At 45.5% G+C, this 17,200-nt stretch overlaps 1 protein-coding gene across 2 annotated transcripts in view; it reads right to left on the bottom strand.

Moving 5' to 3' along the window:
• Positions 1 to 297: 297 nt before the first annotated feature.
• The window catches only part of PLXNB1 (plexin B1), a 55,023-nt gene continuing 38,120 nt past the window's right edge, over positions 298 to 17,200 (bottom strand). For both annotated transcript variants that reach the window (XM_027860626.1, XM_027860625.1), the window contains exons 28-37: positions 16,068 to 16,236; positions 15,742 to 15,845; positions 15,560 to 15,644; positions 15,199 to 15,371; positions 13,861 to 14,021; positions 13,453 to 13,600; positions 4,222 to 4,286; positions 3,940 to 4,015; positions 2,428 to 2,502; positions 298 to 1,223 (exon numbers count right to left, since the gene is read on the bottom strand). In XM_027860626.1, the coding sequence (XP_027716427.1) occupies positions 1,119 to 1,223; positions 2,428 to 2,502; positions 3,940 to 4,015; positions 4,222 to 4,286; positions 13,453 to 13,600; positions 13,861 to 14,021; positions 15,199 to 15,371; positions 15,560 to 15,644; positions 15,742 to 15,845; positions 16,068 to 16,236 (1,161 nt within the window). In that variant the 3' untranslated portion in view covers positions 298 to 1,118. The remainder of the gene's footprint in view (positions 1,224 to 2,427; positions 2,503 to 3,939; positions 4,016 to 4,221; positions 4,287 to 13,452; positions 13,601 to 13,860; positions 14,022 to 15,198; positions 15,372 to 15,559; positions 15,645 to 15,741; positions 15,846 to 16,067; positions 16,237 to 17,200) is intronic.

Here is a 17,200-nt window from a genome sequence, read left to right as displayed (position 1 = left end):
CCCTCTGTCTACAGCAGTCCACTAACCTTTAGAATTCAGACCTTCTTCACACCAGTATGCTAACCCCTACTGATCTCCCTTCTCTTGAGCAACGGGGCCTGGGGACAAGCTACCCTGTGGGGTCCCATGGGTCTCTCAAGATAGCTATGCATGGCAGGGAGGTATGCATGGCACCTCCTAGGGATGGATGTGAACATCTATCTCCCTGCACCACTCACTGAGGCTAGCCGGGGCCTCCAGAGGTCTGCTGCCCCCAGCAGGGACCAGGCCTGAAAAACAAAGTCCAACTCCATGAGGTCAGTGTTATCCTTTAATGATCACCAGGTGTCAGTCAGGGCCACCACTACAGTTACATCACTAGGTCACAAGGTCAGCACCTCATCAAGACTTTATACCAATTTTTCTTCTCAACAGACGCAGGCTTTTAGCACTGGAGAAGGGGTTATGAGGGTGAACAGGATGGGCACCTCTCCCCCTTTCTCCACCCCCAGGACTGCCGTCCAAAGCAGTCAGACCTGACTAGGGATCAGTCCGTGGGGATCCTGGGAGAGGATTCAGAATCACAAAGGATGGAGACCCGCAATCCAGCAGGGCTGACAGGGGAAGCTGGGGAAGAGGGATGGGACCACGTCCCTGCTCCCTCGACTTTAGCCTTGAAGAGCAGAATGACAGGATGCAACAGGGCATCCTATGTGAGCTGCATCCTTTGTTCTCCCTGTCTATCCCCCAAGGGAAAACTGAACCCTGATTCTGTATCCACAGTCCAAGCAGGAACAGCTAGAAGGGCCAGCTCAGTCCTGCACAGAGAAGGCAAATCCTATAGGGCTAGTGAGCTCGTGGAGAGGGGATCTCCAGACGTGGCTCGAGGCCATTGAGGGGCCTGGGGCCAGAGTTCCAGGAAGCCCAGACCCTGTTACTCCCACTAAACTCTGCTTGGAAAATCAGTCACAAAAGAGCATTTCTTCCAGCACCAGGTCCCTCATCCTGTATGAGGCCACCCTGGTGGGGGGAGGTGGCAGAATCCACTTCCCAGGCTTTTGAGGCCATAGCAGGGTGTGTGTCCAGGCCATGGGGGTCGAAGGGAGAGGGCCTGTCAGGACCAGCTCAGTGAGGGGAGGTCACAAGTCAGTGACTTTGTTCTCTACAGCAGCAGCAATCTGTTGGAGCCGGTAACCCAGCTGCATCTTCTGGGCAGTGCCATCTTCCTCCAGGGCAGTGATGATCTGAAAGGCAGAGACTAAATCACGCAGAGCCCTGACAGACAGCCGCAGGGGAGAACAGAAGAGGCCTATCACTAAAAGCTTTGAGGCCTCAAAGAAAACATCTCTCAAGGATGGACTGCAGGACCTGCAGGCCAAGCAGACATCACCCAGAGTCCTTAGGCAGGAATACAGACCCCAGACCTCTGGGGAACAAAAATGGGAAGAGGTTCTAGAAACCAAAATTTGTTGCTATCACTCCTATTTTTCCCTGTCAGGTCTTTGTTAGAAAACCCTCTCTGATGCCCTAGCATCCCCACCATCTCCTACCTGGGCACACTCTCCCCAACTCTGTCCATAGACAAGTGCCAAGGAGGCGGGAGTGCCACAAATACCCCCCAAATAAGAGGTGACACTCATTTTCTGTCAGGCAGTGCTTGGGACTCAGACATGGAAACAATGTGTTTGCAGTGACATCTAGGCAGGCAAGGAGACACTCTCAAACCTCTGTAGTGGGAGAAGGCATCTGCCCTACATCTGGCCTAAGGTTTAGGAAACATTCACAAAAGAATTGGGCTCCCCTGAAGTTAAGGCCAGAGGGGTGACACAGGGGTGCAGGCCTGTGGGAGAAAATTTCCCAACAAAGGACCACAAGATAGGAGGGCCTATCTGATTCCTCCCAGGAAAATTCTATCCCAGTTCCATGGGGAGGGGGCGACAAGAATTAGAGAGCAGGATCTGGGAATGAGGGAGTAAGCCTTCCAAGGTGAAGTTTCCAGATAGTGATGAGAAGAAGGGGGTGGCGAGCACACCAGCCCAACCCCCACCGTTCCCGCCAGGTCCCTGGGAAGCAATGGTCCCATCCACCCCCTCTGCTGGGAAAGGCACTAGGGTAGGGGGAATACAGAATGCTAATCAGTGGGGGCCTCTGTGTAAGAGAGGCACTAGGGTAGTGGGAGAAGGGAATGATAATCAGTAGGGTTTCTGCTGGGAGATGTGCTAAGGGTAGTGGGAGAAGAGAACGCTAATCAGTAGGGGCTTCTGTGCAGAAGACATAGGAAAGGCTGGCCCTTCCCCACCACATACTGTGCCAGAGATCCCACCTAAGTCACATGGGGTCCAGAGCACCAAGAACCTCAGCTCCCTGTCCCCTCCCAGCCCTGCCCTCAGTGCTTTACTAAGGGTCCCACAGACAGAACCCCTGCATTCATGAGGATGACATACTCACCTGGTCATAGTATTTGTTGATATACTTGTAGAGTTCATGCAGTGCCACCAGGGCACTGAGGTCCCCAGAATAATTCTAAGAGGGAAGATCAGAACCTCAGGTTATATAGAGACAAGGCCAGAATAGGGAGCAGTTCTAGGGAGGAGGAGACGCAATCACACAGGCCTCAAGAGCTTGCCTCATGTTGGCCAGTGACCATAGAAGGTTAGCTAGGTGGGCCTCAAGTGGCCAGAAACTCCTTGGAGAGCCCCCTCTTTGTGAAGAAAGCTAGCTGAGGTAGTCAAGTTCCAGTTTTTTCTGGAGTAAAAATGGTTTTAATGTCAGCTCTTGATGTTCCCAAGGATCCACCATAAGTACAGTACAGATATGTTTGACCACAAGAGGAAGGGAATAAGCATTTATATAGTGCCTACGATGTGCCAGGCACTGTGCTAAGCACTTTTCACAAATATTATCTCATTGGATCCTCACAACAACCTTGAGAGGTAGATGCTATTATTAGCAGTTGAGGAAACTATGGGACAGTTTAAACAAAGACTTGCCCAACGTCACACAGCTACTAAGTATCTGAGGCCAGGTTTGAACTCAGGTACTGGTTGCCCCATGAGAAGGTGGGAAGTACATGGAGGGGAGGCTAAAAAGGACCACTGGCCCATAGAATGAAAAAGACATGGGGGACTGGATTAAATGGAAAATCGTGTTGGATTGGAAGTCAGGAGATACGGGTTCTAGTCCCTGTTCTGTCATTGGCTAGGTGACTTTGGGCCAGTCACAGCCTTGTTTTTCTATCTGTGAATGAGATAGGCTAGAACCCAATGAAAAGCATTGCAAAAAAAAAAAACTGAAAAAAGCAATGATTTCAGGAGTTCAAAACATGCCACTTACTAATTGGTGAACTTGAATAAGCTACAATCTCATTGACCCTCAGTTTCCTCATTTGTAAAAAGGGAGAAATAATCTGTCTTAATGGATGTGAACACTGTCTATAAACTGTCAAAGGCTATACACATACACACAGGATAAGAAAAGTGAAGAGAGTTTAGTTCTATGTTGCTTTTTGCCTCTAAAATTCAGCAGACAGCCCAGCAGAGCTCAAGCCAAGCTTCCCTTGTATCATGAGTAGAAGGGAGAACTTTAGAGGTTTCTTGTTTTGTAGCTTTCTTCACATGTGTGATTTTTAGACCTACACTGACAAGCAGCAAAAGTGTCTGCAAACTCAGAAAAGGGCTGCATGCTTGATTCAGGAACAGTAGGAAATGGGAGTCACCAGGAGACTATATTCCATTTTTCAGTGGACCCTGAAGGAAGGAAACCCCAAACAGAAACAACTACTAGTAGAATGGAGCAGGTGGGCCAATTCCCAACGTCCACAGAAAAGAAGGGAGTGTTCCTTAGAGATGTGCCTGGAGGTGCATACCAGCAAAGGGCTACAAGCCCTACCACTAGGGCAGCAATAAACAAAGCCCACTCCACCCATCCATACCCCCCCCAAGACTCAAACATTTTCCTTACCCTGGACAGCTCAGCTAGGGCTGAATTCATCTCCTGATCGCTGGCTGAGATGGTTTGCCTAATGTCTGCATAATACCTGCCCAGAGACCACAGCCACAGGGGCGATTCAGTGAACTGGCCACCCCTAGGGTCCCTCTTTGTTCCATTCCCCACCCCTATACTTTCAGAGTTTGCCCTCCAGAATGTTTCTAAACTTCATCCCCAGTTTTCTTCCCCATCCCTACCCTCCCAACTGGTAGGTTCACTCCCAGTTCCTCTAACCCCCAATCCTCATAGTGGTACCTCTCCACCATCTGCTTGTAGCGTGGGATGTCTCGGGCATAGAGCAGCTTGTTGATGGGTGAGTCCTGGACATCAGGAGGAAGGAAAATAAAAATGAGTTACTCTTCTCTTCACTGCTGAACTCCAATGGAAGGGGTCACGTCCAGCATCCATTCTCTCCTTGCCCTCCTGTAATCTAACTTTTGTCCTGACTATGTTTCACTCAAATTGCTCTACCTAAAGCTACTGATGACCTTCTATACACATGCAATAGTCTCTTCTCAGCCTCCAATTCATCCCCACTGCATCTGGACACTCCAGGAAGATGGCTAGTTCAGAGCCCCAACATGTGACCTTGGAATAGAGTTTGGTAACCAAGAATCCCCCCACTGATGTTTTCCTCCCTTTAGTAATTTCACTTGGGAGAAAGAGACGAGCACAGCCAAACAGGCAAGCATGATTGAAGCAATCCCAGTGAAACATGGTAACAACTTTGCCCTGTGTTTGATGATTTCCTAACACGTACATCATTGAATAAAACATACCAGTGCAACAGAAGCCAATGCACAGGCTGAACAAACTAAACCCAATTACCAATGCACATGGTCTGCTTCTGCCCTGGTCAAACTAGGACACTCATCACATAGCTATCCAACCCCTTCAGGCTCTAGTAATCAGGCCATGCACCCTTATCTCTTTCAGACAAAGTTTCAAAGTAATTTTCCTTCAGTTACAGGCACATTTGTCCCTTCATTCATTTATAAATTCATTCAACCAACAGTCCTGAGGGCCTATGACCACGAAAGGCAGCCTAGCAAGAGGAGAAGAGCTCTGCGCTTGGAGTTAGCAGAGACCTGGGCTGAAATTCTTCCTCCCACATGACAGGATGTGACCGTGGAGAAGCCACTTCATCTGCTTCTCAGCTTCTCTACTTGCAAAATGGGCCCAACAATTAACACCTGTAACATCATCACAGGGCTCCCATGAGGAGACAATGAGCTTTGCAAACCTCAAAGCACTATGAAAACATCAGTTACTATTTTATTTGGTTTCTCCCCAGGAGGCTCCCCCATCACACTCCCACTCCAACTCTCCAGCCTGATTCTGAGGCTGCCATTCCATGAATGGGGCAAGCTTCCAGCCATAGTCCTCTCTGTTCCTTTCTAATCTTCTTCTGGGCTAAGGAGTCAATTTACCCCTCCTCCTCATATTATTAAGGTGTTAGTTTATTTCATTCAATTAATAAAACATTTATTGAGTACCTACAATGTGCAAAACACTAGAAATACAATGACGAAAACTTATGTAATCCCTGCCCTTAAGTAAAATAGGAGGAGTGTTTCCAAGAGATATGTACATAAATAACCATATTATAATTTTGATTACAATGCAAAGTCCCAAAAAGTATAATAGATCACATCTGGTGGAGACAAACGGTGGCAGATTAGAGAAAGCTTTCATGAGTGAAAGAAAAAAAAAGCATTCATTAATGTTTATCATTATATGCCATATACTATGCTAAGCACTGGGAATGGAGATATAAATAGAAAAGCAATACAATTCCTGCCCTCAGGGAGTTCGCATTCTAACTAGAGAAGACAACATATAAAAGGTAATTCAACTGTCAGTCAGATGGAAGGACCCCGAGGTCCTAAGGGCTCAGGTGTAGGTAAGATGGCAAGGTCTCAGAGGCCATTAGGTTGCACTAGCAGGTCAGACTGCAATGCCTGGGGGTCTAGAGAACATCATGGCAGGGTAGATGGCAAGGCCCAGTAAGACCTCTACTATCTGGGATGAATTGTAGTTGCTAACTCCATGCTCATCCTAGTAGCCATGCCCACTAGGTAAGGGGGTAGGGTAGGGATAGTAGTAAAGCCCTGCCTAGCATCACTGGGAAATGGGGAGAGGGTTTGAGGACTAGAATAGAGTGAGAACTTTGGGTTCCCTCTAGGAGTGAAAGGTCAGCAAATAAAAGGTCAGCAGAAAGACCAGAGAGGCAAGAGAAAAGGAGGCAATGGCAAAGAAGGTGGGGGGAAGGTATCTGATACTGCCAGATAGGATCTAGGCCAGATAGGAAATCAGTTTGGGGTGGACAAAAGCAAGGCTATTTATTCCTTGCGGAGATGACATCTGAGCTGAGCCTTGAAGCCAAAGAAAGATTTCAAGGGCAGAGGACGGAAAGAAAGTCCATTCTAGGCATGGTATACAGAGTGGAGATAGAAGAAGGTAGAACAAGATCAAGTAACAGCCAAGGAGGCCATTGATAAAAAAAGAAAGTCCCCATATACACCAAAATATTTATAGCAACACTGTTTGTGATAACAAAGAATTAGGGAAAAAAAAAGTAGATGCCCATAGATTAGGGAATGGCTAAACAAATTGTGGTACAAGAATGGAACGGAATATTAATGTGCTATAAAGAATAACAAATGTGATGAATACGGAGAAGCATGGAAAGATCTGCATGAACTGATAGAGAATGAAGGAAGCAGAGCCAAGAAAACAATATACACAATGACTGCAACAATGTAAATGGAAAGACCATGAACAATCCAAAACAAATATTGCAAAATTATAAAGAACAAGCAAGTCTTGAAATAAGAACTATGAGAAAAATGTCTTCTCCTCTTTGCAGATCCACAAAAATTACACACTGTATGTATTTTCAGACTCTTTTTGATGTGTCAATCGGTTATGTTGATTTTTGTTTTTTTTTTCTTTATAAAAGTACTATTTGTTACATGGGATGACTCAAGGAGGAGGAGGAGGAAACACCATAGGGAACTAGGGTGATGGAAAAAACCAAAAAATTAAAATTAAAACTTTTTTTTTTAAATATCAAATAACAGTTTTAAGTTGATTTAACTCGAGTATAAGGTACATGAAGAGGAAGGAATTCAGGTAGTGATGTAAAGAAGAGATTAGAGAAAGAAGAGCCTGGTAGCAGAGACCTGTTAGGAGACTAATATAATAATCTATTCAATAAGTAAAAAGGCCTAAATAAGGATGGTGACAATGGGAGAGGAAAGAAGGAGATGAAGGAGATTTATAATGGAGAAAGAATCTACAGGACTACTTGGAAATTGATTCATTGTGATGGACGAGGAATCGGGAAAAGTCAAAGATGACCCTCAGGTTTTGAGTCTGGATGACTGAGAGAACTGTGGTGCCATCATCAAAAACAGAAGAGCTAGGAGAAGAGTCAGGTCTAAGAGGAAGAGAAATACAACTTAAGGCATAAAGAGTTTGAAGTCCCAGTAAGGCAAGGAGGGAGGGAAGTCATTAGGCAAGCTGGAAATGTGAGACTGGAGTTCCCAGGAAAGGGGGAAGACAAAAATACTAATTTGAGAGTCTATCAAAGGTGATGACGATAATAAGAGCTAGCATTTATATAGCACCTACTATGTGCCAGGGCAGCTAGGTGGTACAGTAGGTAGAGCACCAGGCCTGGAGTTAGGAAGACTCATCTTCCTGAATTCAATTCTGGCCTCAGACATTTGCTTCAGTTGCTTCCTCTGTAAAAGGAGCTGGAGAAGGAAATGGCAAACCACCCCAGTATCTTTCCCAAGAAAATCCCAAATGGGGTCATGAAGAGTCAGACACGACTGAAAACAACTGAACAACAACAACTATGTGCCAGGAGCTTTGCAAATATTACCATATTTGATCCTTACAACAATCCTAGAGCATAGGTGCTATTACCATTTCCATTTTACAGTTAAGGAAAATGAGGTAAACAGAGGTCAAGTGACTTGCCTAAGGTCAAACAGCTAGTATGTGTCCAAGGCCATATCTGAATTCAGGTCTTCCTGACTCCAGGCCCAAAGCTCTATCCATTGCGTCACCTACCTGCCTCAAAGATGATATTAAATCTATTCTAAAGCTTTAAGTTTTAGCATGACAACAATGAAAGGACAAGGAGTCATGGGATCTAAGAACTAATAGTACATAATTGAAATGATTGACTAGAATAGGAACAATGGAATAGGAGAGCAGAGACAATCCAAGGTACTTACAGGGCAGGAGAAGGGTAAACAACAGATTGGGGAAGGATTGTACGGTGGGAGAGGCGGAGGGACAGGAGATTGTGGTCAGAGAGAATTCCAAATAATGGTAATTCACTTTCATCTAGAGCTTTAAGCTTCATAGATTGCTTTCCTCAGAACCATCCTGTGAGGCGGGAAGAGAATTCAGCATCATCCACATTTTACAGATGAGGAAATTGAGGCTCAGAGAAGTTAAGTGACTTGCCTGTGGCAGTTGTCAGCATCAAGATCACACCTGTCCTGACTAGGAACACAATGCTATTTACCGCAACACAATGTCATTCTACCTCTAAGAATAGTGGAGAATACGGGGTGACCTCCTTAGTGATAACAGAACAAATGGAAACTGAGGGCTCAGGAAATGAGGCCAAGATGTTAGAAAGGTCACCAAGGTGAATATTAGGAGTCACAAGCGATGATCATAAATAGAACATGGAAACTCTTTATAGTCTCCAACATGTATTTATGAGACAACAACCACAAAAAGGATGTCTGGCCCTGTTTCATCATACTTCCTCTCCCGGTTTGGCTTCCAGGATATTTTACTCTCCTGGCATTCTTCCTGAATTTCTGGGAGTGCTTTCTCAATTTCCTTTACTGTCTCCTCATCTTCCTCCAGCTCTTTTAACCCTGGGAATTCCCCATGGCTTATTCTGGGCCTTTAGCTCTTCTCTCTCATTGATTCATCCCTGAGGGAGCCGCCGCAGTCAGAGTTTGAACCTTGGAAATTCCCCAAGGCTTATTTCTCCATCTTTACCTCTTCTCTCTTCTTAATTCCTCCCTGAGAGAGCTCAGCCACTGTCAGAGATTGAACTACCACACACAGACTGGTTCCCAAATCTGTGACCTCATACATGCTAAGAATATCTCATAAGATGAAAGGCTGAAATGGCCAGAAATTTACAGTTGGAAAAGGTCTTTTGACAATAACACTACTAGGCCTTTGTCCCAAAAGAGATCAAAGAAAGAGGAAAAGGCCCCATATATACAAAAATGTTTACAGCAGCTCTTTTAGTGGTACAAAGAACTGGAAATTGGGGGTGGGGTGGCCATCAATTGGGGAACAGCTGAATGGATTATAGTATGTGGATATGATGGAATATCCTTTTGCTATGAAAAATTGAGAAATGAACTGTTTCAAAGGAAACTAGAAAGACCTCTATGAACCAGGGCAGAATGAAGTGAGCAGAACTAGGAGAATAATTTATACAAAGACAATAACTTTATAGAGAAAAACAACTTTGAAAGTCTATAGAATACTGCTCAGAGCAATGAAAAACAATGATTCCAGAGGAATAAAGATGAAACATGCTACTCTCTTTACTGAGAGATGTTGATCTCAAAATGCAGAATGAGATATACATTGTTGGACATGGCAAAAGTGGGAATTTCTTTTTCTGGGTTATGAATATTTATTATGAGGGTTTTCTTTTTATTTCTCTGTTTTTCACTTGGGGTGGGAAGGAGTGGAATGGGGGAAGGAAGAGAGAGTGATAGAGATAGAAAGACACAGATAGAGACAGAGACAGAGAGGGAGGAAGGGAGGAAAGGAGCAAAGAAAGAAGGAAGTAAGGAAAGAAGGAAGAAAGGAAAGAAAGAAGGAAGAGACATCTTTGATTTCTCTTCATTTCAGTCTCTTAACTCTGGGCTATTCGGTCTCCTCACTCATCTCTGCACAATCTACTCTTTCCCACCACAGTACCTTTGCTTACCTACTCCCATCTCCAAAAAACCATAACCATCTCTTCCTCCAAAAAGTGACTCCAAGTTTACTTCCCCTCAAGGAGTCTTCCTTTCCTCTGCATTTTCACATGGCATTCTACACCAGACTATCGAACATTTTATTTCACTGCTTTAGAATTATCCTTTATTCGGTTCCTGTGTCCCGTGAATATTCCATACCTCATTGTGGCATTGAGATGAGCTTAGGTTATTGAGAGCATGCCAGTGGAAGACATGCCCCTGCAAGCTTTACCCAAGCTGGGACCACTTCCAGTAGGAGACCGTGGCTGCTGCCCAAAGATCAATCTAGGTTAAGTGCATAAAGACTCAACCAGCAGATTGGCCACTAAGTGATGAATTTTTTGGCCATGGTGACCCACGAAATTTCAGATTCCCAGAAACAATGGCTGAACGGTGAAAGGGGAGAGGAGAGGGGACTAAGAATCAGGGTTTTTTCTTTAGGCTGTCAACAAACATTACAAAATATTTGTCCACAGACACTGTCAGTACTCTAACTGTGAGATCCTCGTCCAAAGACCAATGAGTTGGACATACTGTTGTAGGAACCAAACCACATTCATATTGACATTTTCCCTAGAAATAAAACTAAGAGAAAGAACTTGCTGCCAATGAAAGGATGGCTCATGGTTTCTCCTTAAAGAAACAACTAAAGGAATTAGTGGAGTTAGTTTCACCAGGTGCCCAAATATCACTTCATGAAATCCTTGCTCATCTCACCTTGAAATGCCTCATAATGAGCATCAGCAAAAAGGCCACCATGAAGATAATTACAGGTTGCACCAACATTGGTTGTAAAAGATAAACAAGCAGAGAAATTCCAGGAAGAACTTTACAAGATCCTCTGAATTAAATCAACATATGCCCTGCTATTTGGTAACTTCAGTGTAAAGGCACACACAGGGAGGACAGAAGGAATATTGGAAAATATGGCTTGGGATTAAGAAATGAAAAAGGCCAAAAGCTTATGGATTACTCAGAAGCCTCAAGCCTACATATCACAAATACTTTATTTAAGAAGTGAGTCAGAAGGGTCTGGTCATAACAAGCCCTGAACAATATCTCAAAACTTTCAATTTACTGTATAATAACAAGAGCTAACATTTATATAGCACTTCAAAGTTTGCAAAGACCTTTACCTATGTTGTCTAATTTGTATCTTAATGGACAGGGAAATAACAGGTTACCTAAATGGGAATCAGAGCTGAATCAGCTCACTGAACAAAGTCAGATCATTAACAAGTTAGAACAAAGGTCAAAATCATCACCAGATTAGAAGAAAGGATACAGATGAGAAAATACAGTGCGCACTTACAGCAGTTGAAACCTAACCTGTTTGGTTCTCAAAATCGGGAAAGGGATGAAAGACACTGACTCTGACTAGCACAATTTCTTAGAAAGGTTTAATGAATGTAAAGGAGTCACAATAACGATGGGGCCAAAAGGCCCACAGGTTGCCTTAATCAAGTGAATATTTGATCTCAATGCCAAGTAGATACATGACACCAAAAACAATTCTAGTTTAGAAAGCAAGCCCAATTGTAACACACCATAGAGAAGGATGACAGAAGATCACAAGCAATATTGGCCCCACAAAAGAATGAAAAGCAATGAAAGGAATATGAAATTAGTATGAGAATTAACTAAACCAGATCATCCTGTGACCATTTATAGATGAAACTAGAAAGGCAATAAATAGTCATATATTGGAACAGATCTGTTCACAATTCTTTGGAATCTATTCTCATCATTGATGAATGGAACCCCCACATTCAGACTCTACCACCTTGGTATCTTATGTACTATAATGAAGAAGTAGAAATATCACTTAAAAAGATGAATTCAGGAAGAGCAGTTGGTCCTAAACAAATACATATGAAAAAAGTACATGCTGAATTTGTCACAATATTTAGTCACTTAGACATCCATTTTCAAACTATCTCAAAGTGAGAAAAAATTCAAAAGAATGAGAAAAATTACGGACAATAGTATCACACCAAAGGAAAGGGAACCAAAAAGACATCAGCAAATAATGATCCACACTTGTACTTTCTCATCTTTATGAAAATTGTATATGCTCATATCATGGTTATCTGAGATATAAATATGAGAAGGAAACAGGTTTCCACAGATGGTTTTCTACTTCAGACTCTATCTTTAGCGGGGAGCCCATCTTTATCAATGTCTTGGACAGGCAATGAAGATGGGCAATGAACTGGGCCCAAAATCAAACAGGCTAAGGAGAACAAACACTATAAAGACAGTTGTCCTCTTCATGATCCCAAAAGTCTCCCTAAAGATCCTTTTTCATCAGCAATATTTCCTCAGTGATGCTGTAAGGTTTTAAACATAGAACAACATGACATCAGAAGAATCATAATTGCAACTGACCTAAAGCTCAATGGAAAGATGTACAGGCGGTCTAAGTAGGCAATAGCATATTACCAAGGATGTATGGGAGGTGGCATAAAAGGCATCACCAAGGACAGGTATGGTCAGAAAAGAAAGGAAGTGGGCTTGTCATGTATTCCACAAGATGGACAATGAGACCCAAGGAAGGCCTCCTGCATGTCACGTAGATGCTCAATGATTTATAGAAGAATATGGAGAAGATGAAACGTATGAGCGCTTAAATGACAGTTCTGCTGTTTGCTCCTTTTGTGACCTGGGACAAGTCATCTAACTTCTCTCGAGGTTTCAGTTTTCTCATGTGGAAAATTAGGGAATTGGAAAGGACGATCCCTAATGTCTCATCTCTAATTCTCTAAATCCTATGATGTCAATTTTTTATTTAAAAGATAAGATCGGGGCAGCTAGGTGGTGCAGTAGATAGAGCTCTGGCTTTGTGACCCTGGGCAAGTCACTTAACTCTGATTGACTCACCCAAAAAAAAAAAAAAAAGATATGATCAACATAGTTCTGCCCCATGCCAAACCCTCATTTCCCCCTCCCCACCCATGCCACATACTTCATTCCTTCCCATAATACATTTTTTTTTAGAGAGGAGGAGGGCATGCCAGTTGGAGCTTGTGTTTTTATCAGTATAGAGAACTCCCGGTGTGAAAATTCCCTAAACCTATTCAGATGAGGAACTCCTCAGGAACACAGCCTGAAAGAGTTCCTTGGAACAATATGAGATTAAGTGATTTGCCCAAGTTCGCACAGCTAATCCATATCAGAGACAGGATTTGAACCCAGGTCTTCCTGACTCTAAGGCCTTTATCTACATGTCATGCTACCTCCTTCCTTTTTCTTATTACCACCCCCAAATCCATGCTACTCCTCCACTCTTTATGACACCTCTCCCTCTGATGCCACACCTCCTTCTCCCGCACACCTACTCCACCCCGCCCAGCCCAAGATTCTCTCCCCCTTCATCTACCCCAATGCTACAACAGCACGACTTGTACCCCTGCCTCACACCTCTGATCCCCATACCTTAGGCCACCCTCAGCCCTTGGCTCACCCGACCCAACTTGTGGTCTGCAAGAGTGCAGGCATCCATGAAGGTTTGGGCGATGACTAGGAGCACAGCATCCATGTTGTCTGACGTCTGGACGTCAAAAACAAATTGAGGGTTCTTGATGATGTTGATCCAGAACCTCAGGGGCAGACTGTGGACAGGGCAGGCATGGCAGGGTGTGAGAATGGCAAGTTCTGGGTAGCTGGGCCCCGCCCTGCAGGGCCTCCATGTCTTCTCCCTCCCAAGCACAACCTAAAGCCTCTAGCCAGGACTTCTTCTGGCTGTAAGGGATGGTGTAGAGTGATGCTTGTCCACCAGATAGCCCCCCATAACCTCAGGGAAAGACTTGTCGACAGGGCAGGCCAGAAGACAGTCATGGCCACTCCCCTTCAGTCCAAATGGCACCCTGACCTGTTGGTCTTCCAGATGTGGATGGTGTCCTGGTCTGAAATACCATGCTGCTGGGCCTGATCGTCCAGCAAGTCAAAGAAATACTTGATGGCCAGGGGCACTGGGCGGCTGGTACTCAGGATCACCTGGAATAAGTCGTCCACGAACGTCTGCAGGGTGCCCTGCGAAGGGATCATGGGAGAAGAAAAGAACAGAGCCTGGACTGACACCGAGACCTCAGCAAGTATCCAGCCTGGGGCCGAAGACAGCAACTCTGCCCAACCTGTGCCCAATCTACTTCCCGGACAGCTCTAATTAGTAGGAAGTTTTCCCTTGCATAAACAGAAATCTGCTTTGCTCCTCAACAACTTTCATGCAGTACTCCCAGTTTTGGCCAAGCAAAATAAATCTAATCCTTTTAAATGACAGCCCTTTGTATCTTTGAAGAAAGTCATCATGTAATCCAAGTCCTCCCTTCTCCAGGCTAAAACTCCCTGGTGCTTCCAGCTGAACCTCCTAAGGCCTAATCTGCAGTCCTCTCACCCTTCTGTTTGCCTTCCTCGGGACTCACTTCGGTCTGTCAATGGCCTCCCTTAAAACGTGGGACCCAGAACCGAACCCAATACTCTGCATGTGCTCTGATCAGGGTAAAGAACCATGCAGGAGTGGGCTGGTAAATATTTAACAACCAGGTGTGGGTGGAGGGGGAGGAATGTATGCTTGGCACACTTTTAAGTTTAATCTGCTTTATTAATATTTTCTCCATCACTATCTTAAGTCTAGGCCACCAACAAAACAACAAATCAAGCCCTGATTTGTAGCCTTTGCTGATTACTAAGGTATAAATGCTCACACTGAAAATTTAACCATCAGCTCTCATGAGCCAGTACAAGGCAGCTCCAGCACACCTGAAAAATGAGATGAATGGGTCCCTTGTCTGGAACATTTCAATAATCTGTGATTTCGCCAGTGTAAGGTCCCTCCACGGATTCAGATCACGACCCCCCCTACCCACACCCCAAATGGTCTTTGAGAACTGCAGAAGCCAAAAAATTCATCCCTTGTAAGGCTCATTAGCTGGGCTGGCTTTCAGACAACAGATATACATGCTATCACAGAGGTCACATTCAAAGACTTTCTACCTTGATTAGCTCTCCAAAAGCTTAGACTTGACTGGCACAGCCTTCAAGAACCCAGGGTTCCCTTCAGTCCATAACAAGGCACCACAGTGGGATCTTATTAAGCACTGTGTCCCATTACCCCTGTCTCACATGACCTCTGAATGCATCTATTCCCAACCAAGCCCTAGATTTGCCCATGCCATCTGTCCCTGAATGACACCCCCATTGTAATTGCTACCTTCATAGACAACAGACGGGTCAAGTAGATCTCAGGGATGGCTTTGGCTCTCTCCCGATCTCCACCCCGAAGACTTCCCCTCCTTTGCCTGGGTGGTTCTGGTTCCTCGCTCGGTTTCACTAGATGCCAGGGACGGATGCCTCCCTCATCCATGTCTTCCAGCATTGGGGTTTCTGCATTAGGGACCCCATATCTGGATCAGCCTATGGTCCCACAAGGGATCCTCCCAATCTCCATGGTGAAGTGACCTCCATGTGGGCAGGGGTTGAAGGAATGATTGTACTTGGAGATCTCCTTGGGACAAGGAAGGATTTGGGGAGATGCCCATGCTATCTAGTGTAAGGAGAAGAGAGATACTCACTCTCTCCAGGAACATAATCCTGGTTTTCCCGGGGAATGTGCTTGCTGAAGCGGGGAACCAGGGCCACAGTTGCTCCATCAGGAACCTGTTGACAGGGCTGGTGATTCTTCTACCCCCCAATAACCCCAGCACCCTCCCCCCCCAGCCCTCACCCTTGTTTTCTATCCCCTGTCCCTTCCCACCTTATAATGCTGCAAGGTGTTCAACCGCCTCCATGCGCCTTGGACCACGGAGGTGACATCCTCATCAGACAGGATGAGGTGACCAGCTACCCCTGACCGCCATTCTATGAGGGGAGTGGGAAGGGACAGGCTTCAGTCTCCCCCTGTCATCAGACAGAGTTCCCATTCTGCTGTCCAGGGAGAAGGGCTCAGGTCAGCTTGAGCCTCAAACTCATCATCTAGGGATGAGGGCAACTTTGGGGGAGACCCTACTCCCTACAGCAGGACAGCAATGCAATCCAATTCATACCTCCCTCTCCCTGCATCCACCCCTCCAGCCACCTCACCAACATCCAGGGCACCAGGGTCTGGCCGCTGGGCAAGGGGCGCTCCCTTGTATAGCTGGTCCAGAATCTTCTCCTTGGCCTGGGAAATGGTGTCGCAGTCTAGGACCTTCACAGGGACACCTGGAGCCTCTGCCAACCCGACCCCTGGCACTGTTACTGCATTTAACGTCTGTACAGGACATATAAAGGGGTGATCACGAGCAGTCCCTTCACAAAGGCTCCGGGAGGCCGGCAGGGGGTGGTGAAGAAGAAACAGGAGTCAGTCTGTGAAGGCATCAACATGACCAGCCAACTGCATCGCTAACGGAGGTTCCACCAGGACCACTGGCTCTCCTCAGCAAGAGAGGGGCCTTCCTGCCACCACCACCCCCAGCTCCTGGGGGCTGACCATTTCCCTTACCTAGCCTGTGTACAATTGGCTACTAAGTTTCACTAAGAAAAGGGTGGGGAAATTCCATAATGAATCTTTGTTAGGAAAGAAACTACAGGAAAACAAAAGAAACACCTGAACACCCAGAAAAGTACAGGTTTCCAGAGTGTGGTGCTAGATTTGGATGAGAACGCCTGGGTCCACACGCTGGCTTTGATGTTCACTTTGGAGCGGATCTCTAAGGTCCCCTTCCAACTCAAAATCTATGTTCCTAGAACCCCAACTTGAGCATCTAGCCATCATGGGATGGCCAGGTACTGCTCCCTTTTCCTCCTGTCCAAGCTAGGTACCAGAGAATGGAGATGAAGCAAAGATCCAGACTTCTCACTGGAGAGGCAGTGGGCTAGCACTGCTGACCAGGCTGACGGATCCCCAGTCCCTCCCACATGATTCCAGGCTCCTCCCCCAGCTGTCTGACCCTTTTGCCAGAGCCTAGCCTAGGCAGAACCTTTGATTGGCTGCTGCTCTGACCCTCACAGGTCCTCATTTTCCCCAACTATAAAAAGTGCTTAGCAAATCCTCACTCCCTCCCTTTTTTTCCTTTCTTTTCTTCCTTCCTTCGTTCTTTTCTTTTTCCTAACTTCCTTCCTTTCTTGCTTCCTTCCTCCCTTCCTTCCCTGGCTCCTCAGTGAGGAAGAATCTTTTCTTGTTCCACAGATTCCTCCCCCAAGGCTTCCAATCACTTTGCCTTGACATCACAAGC

Source organism: Vombatus ursinus, unplaced genomic scaffold (assembly GCF_900497805.2).
Source record: "Vombatus ursinus unplaced genomic scaffold, bare-nosed wombat genome assembly UNPS02014225.1, whole genome shotgun sequence".
In the NCBI taxonomy this organism is placed as follows: domain Eukaryota; kingdom Metazoa; phylum Chordata; class Mammalia; order Diprotodontia; family Vombatidae; genus Vombatus; species Vombatus ursinus.
The sequence above is the reverse complement of the archived record's forward strand: the minus strand, read 5'-3'. Positions and strand labels throughout refer to the sequence as shown.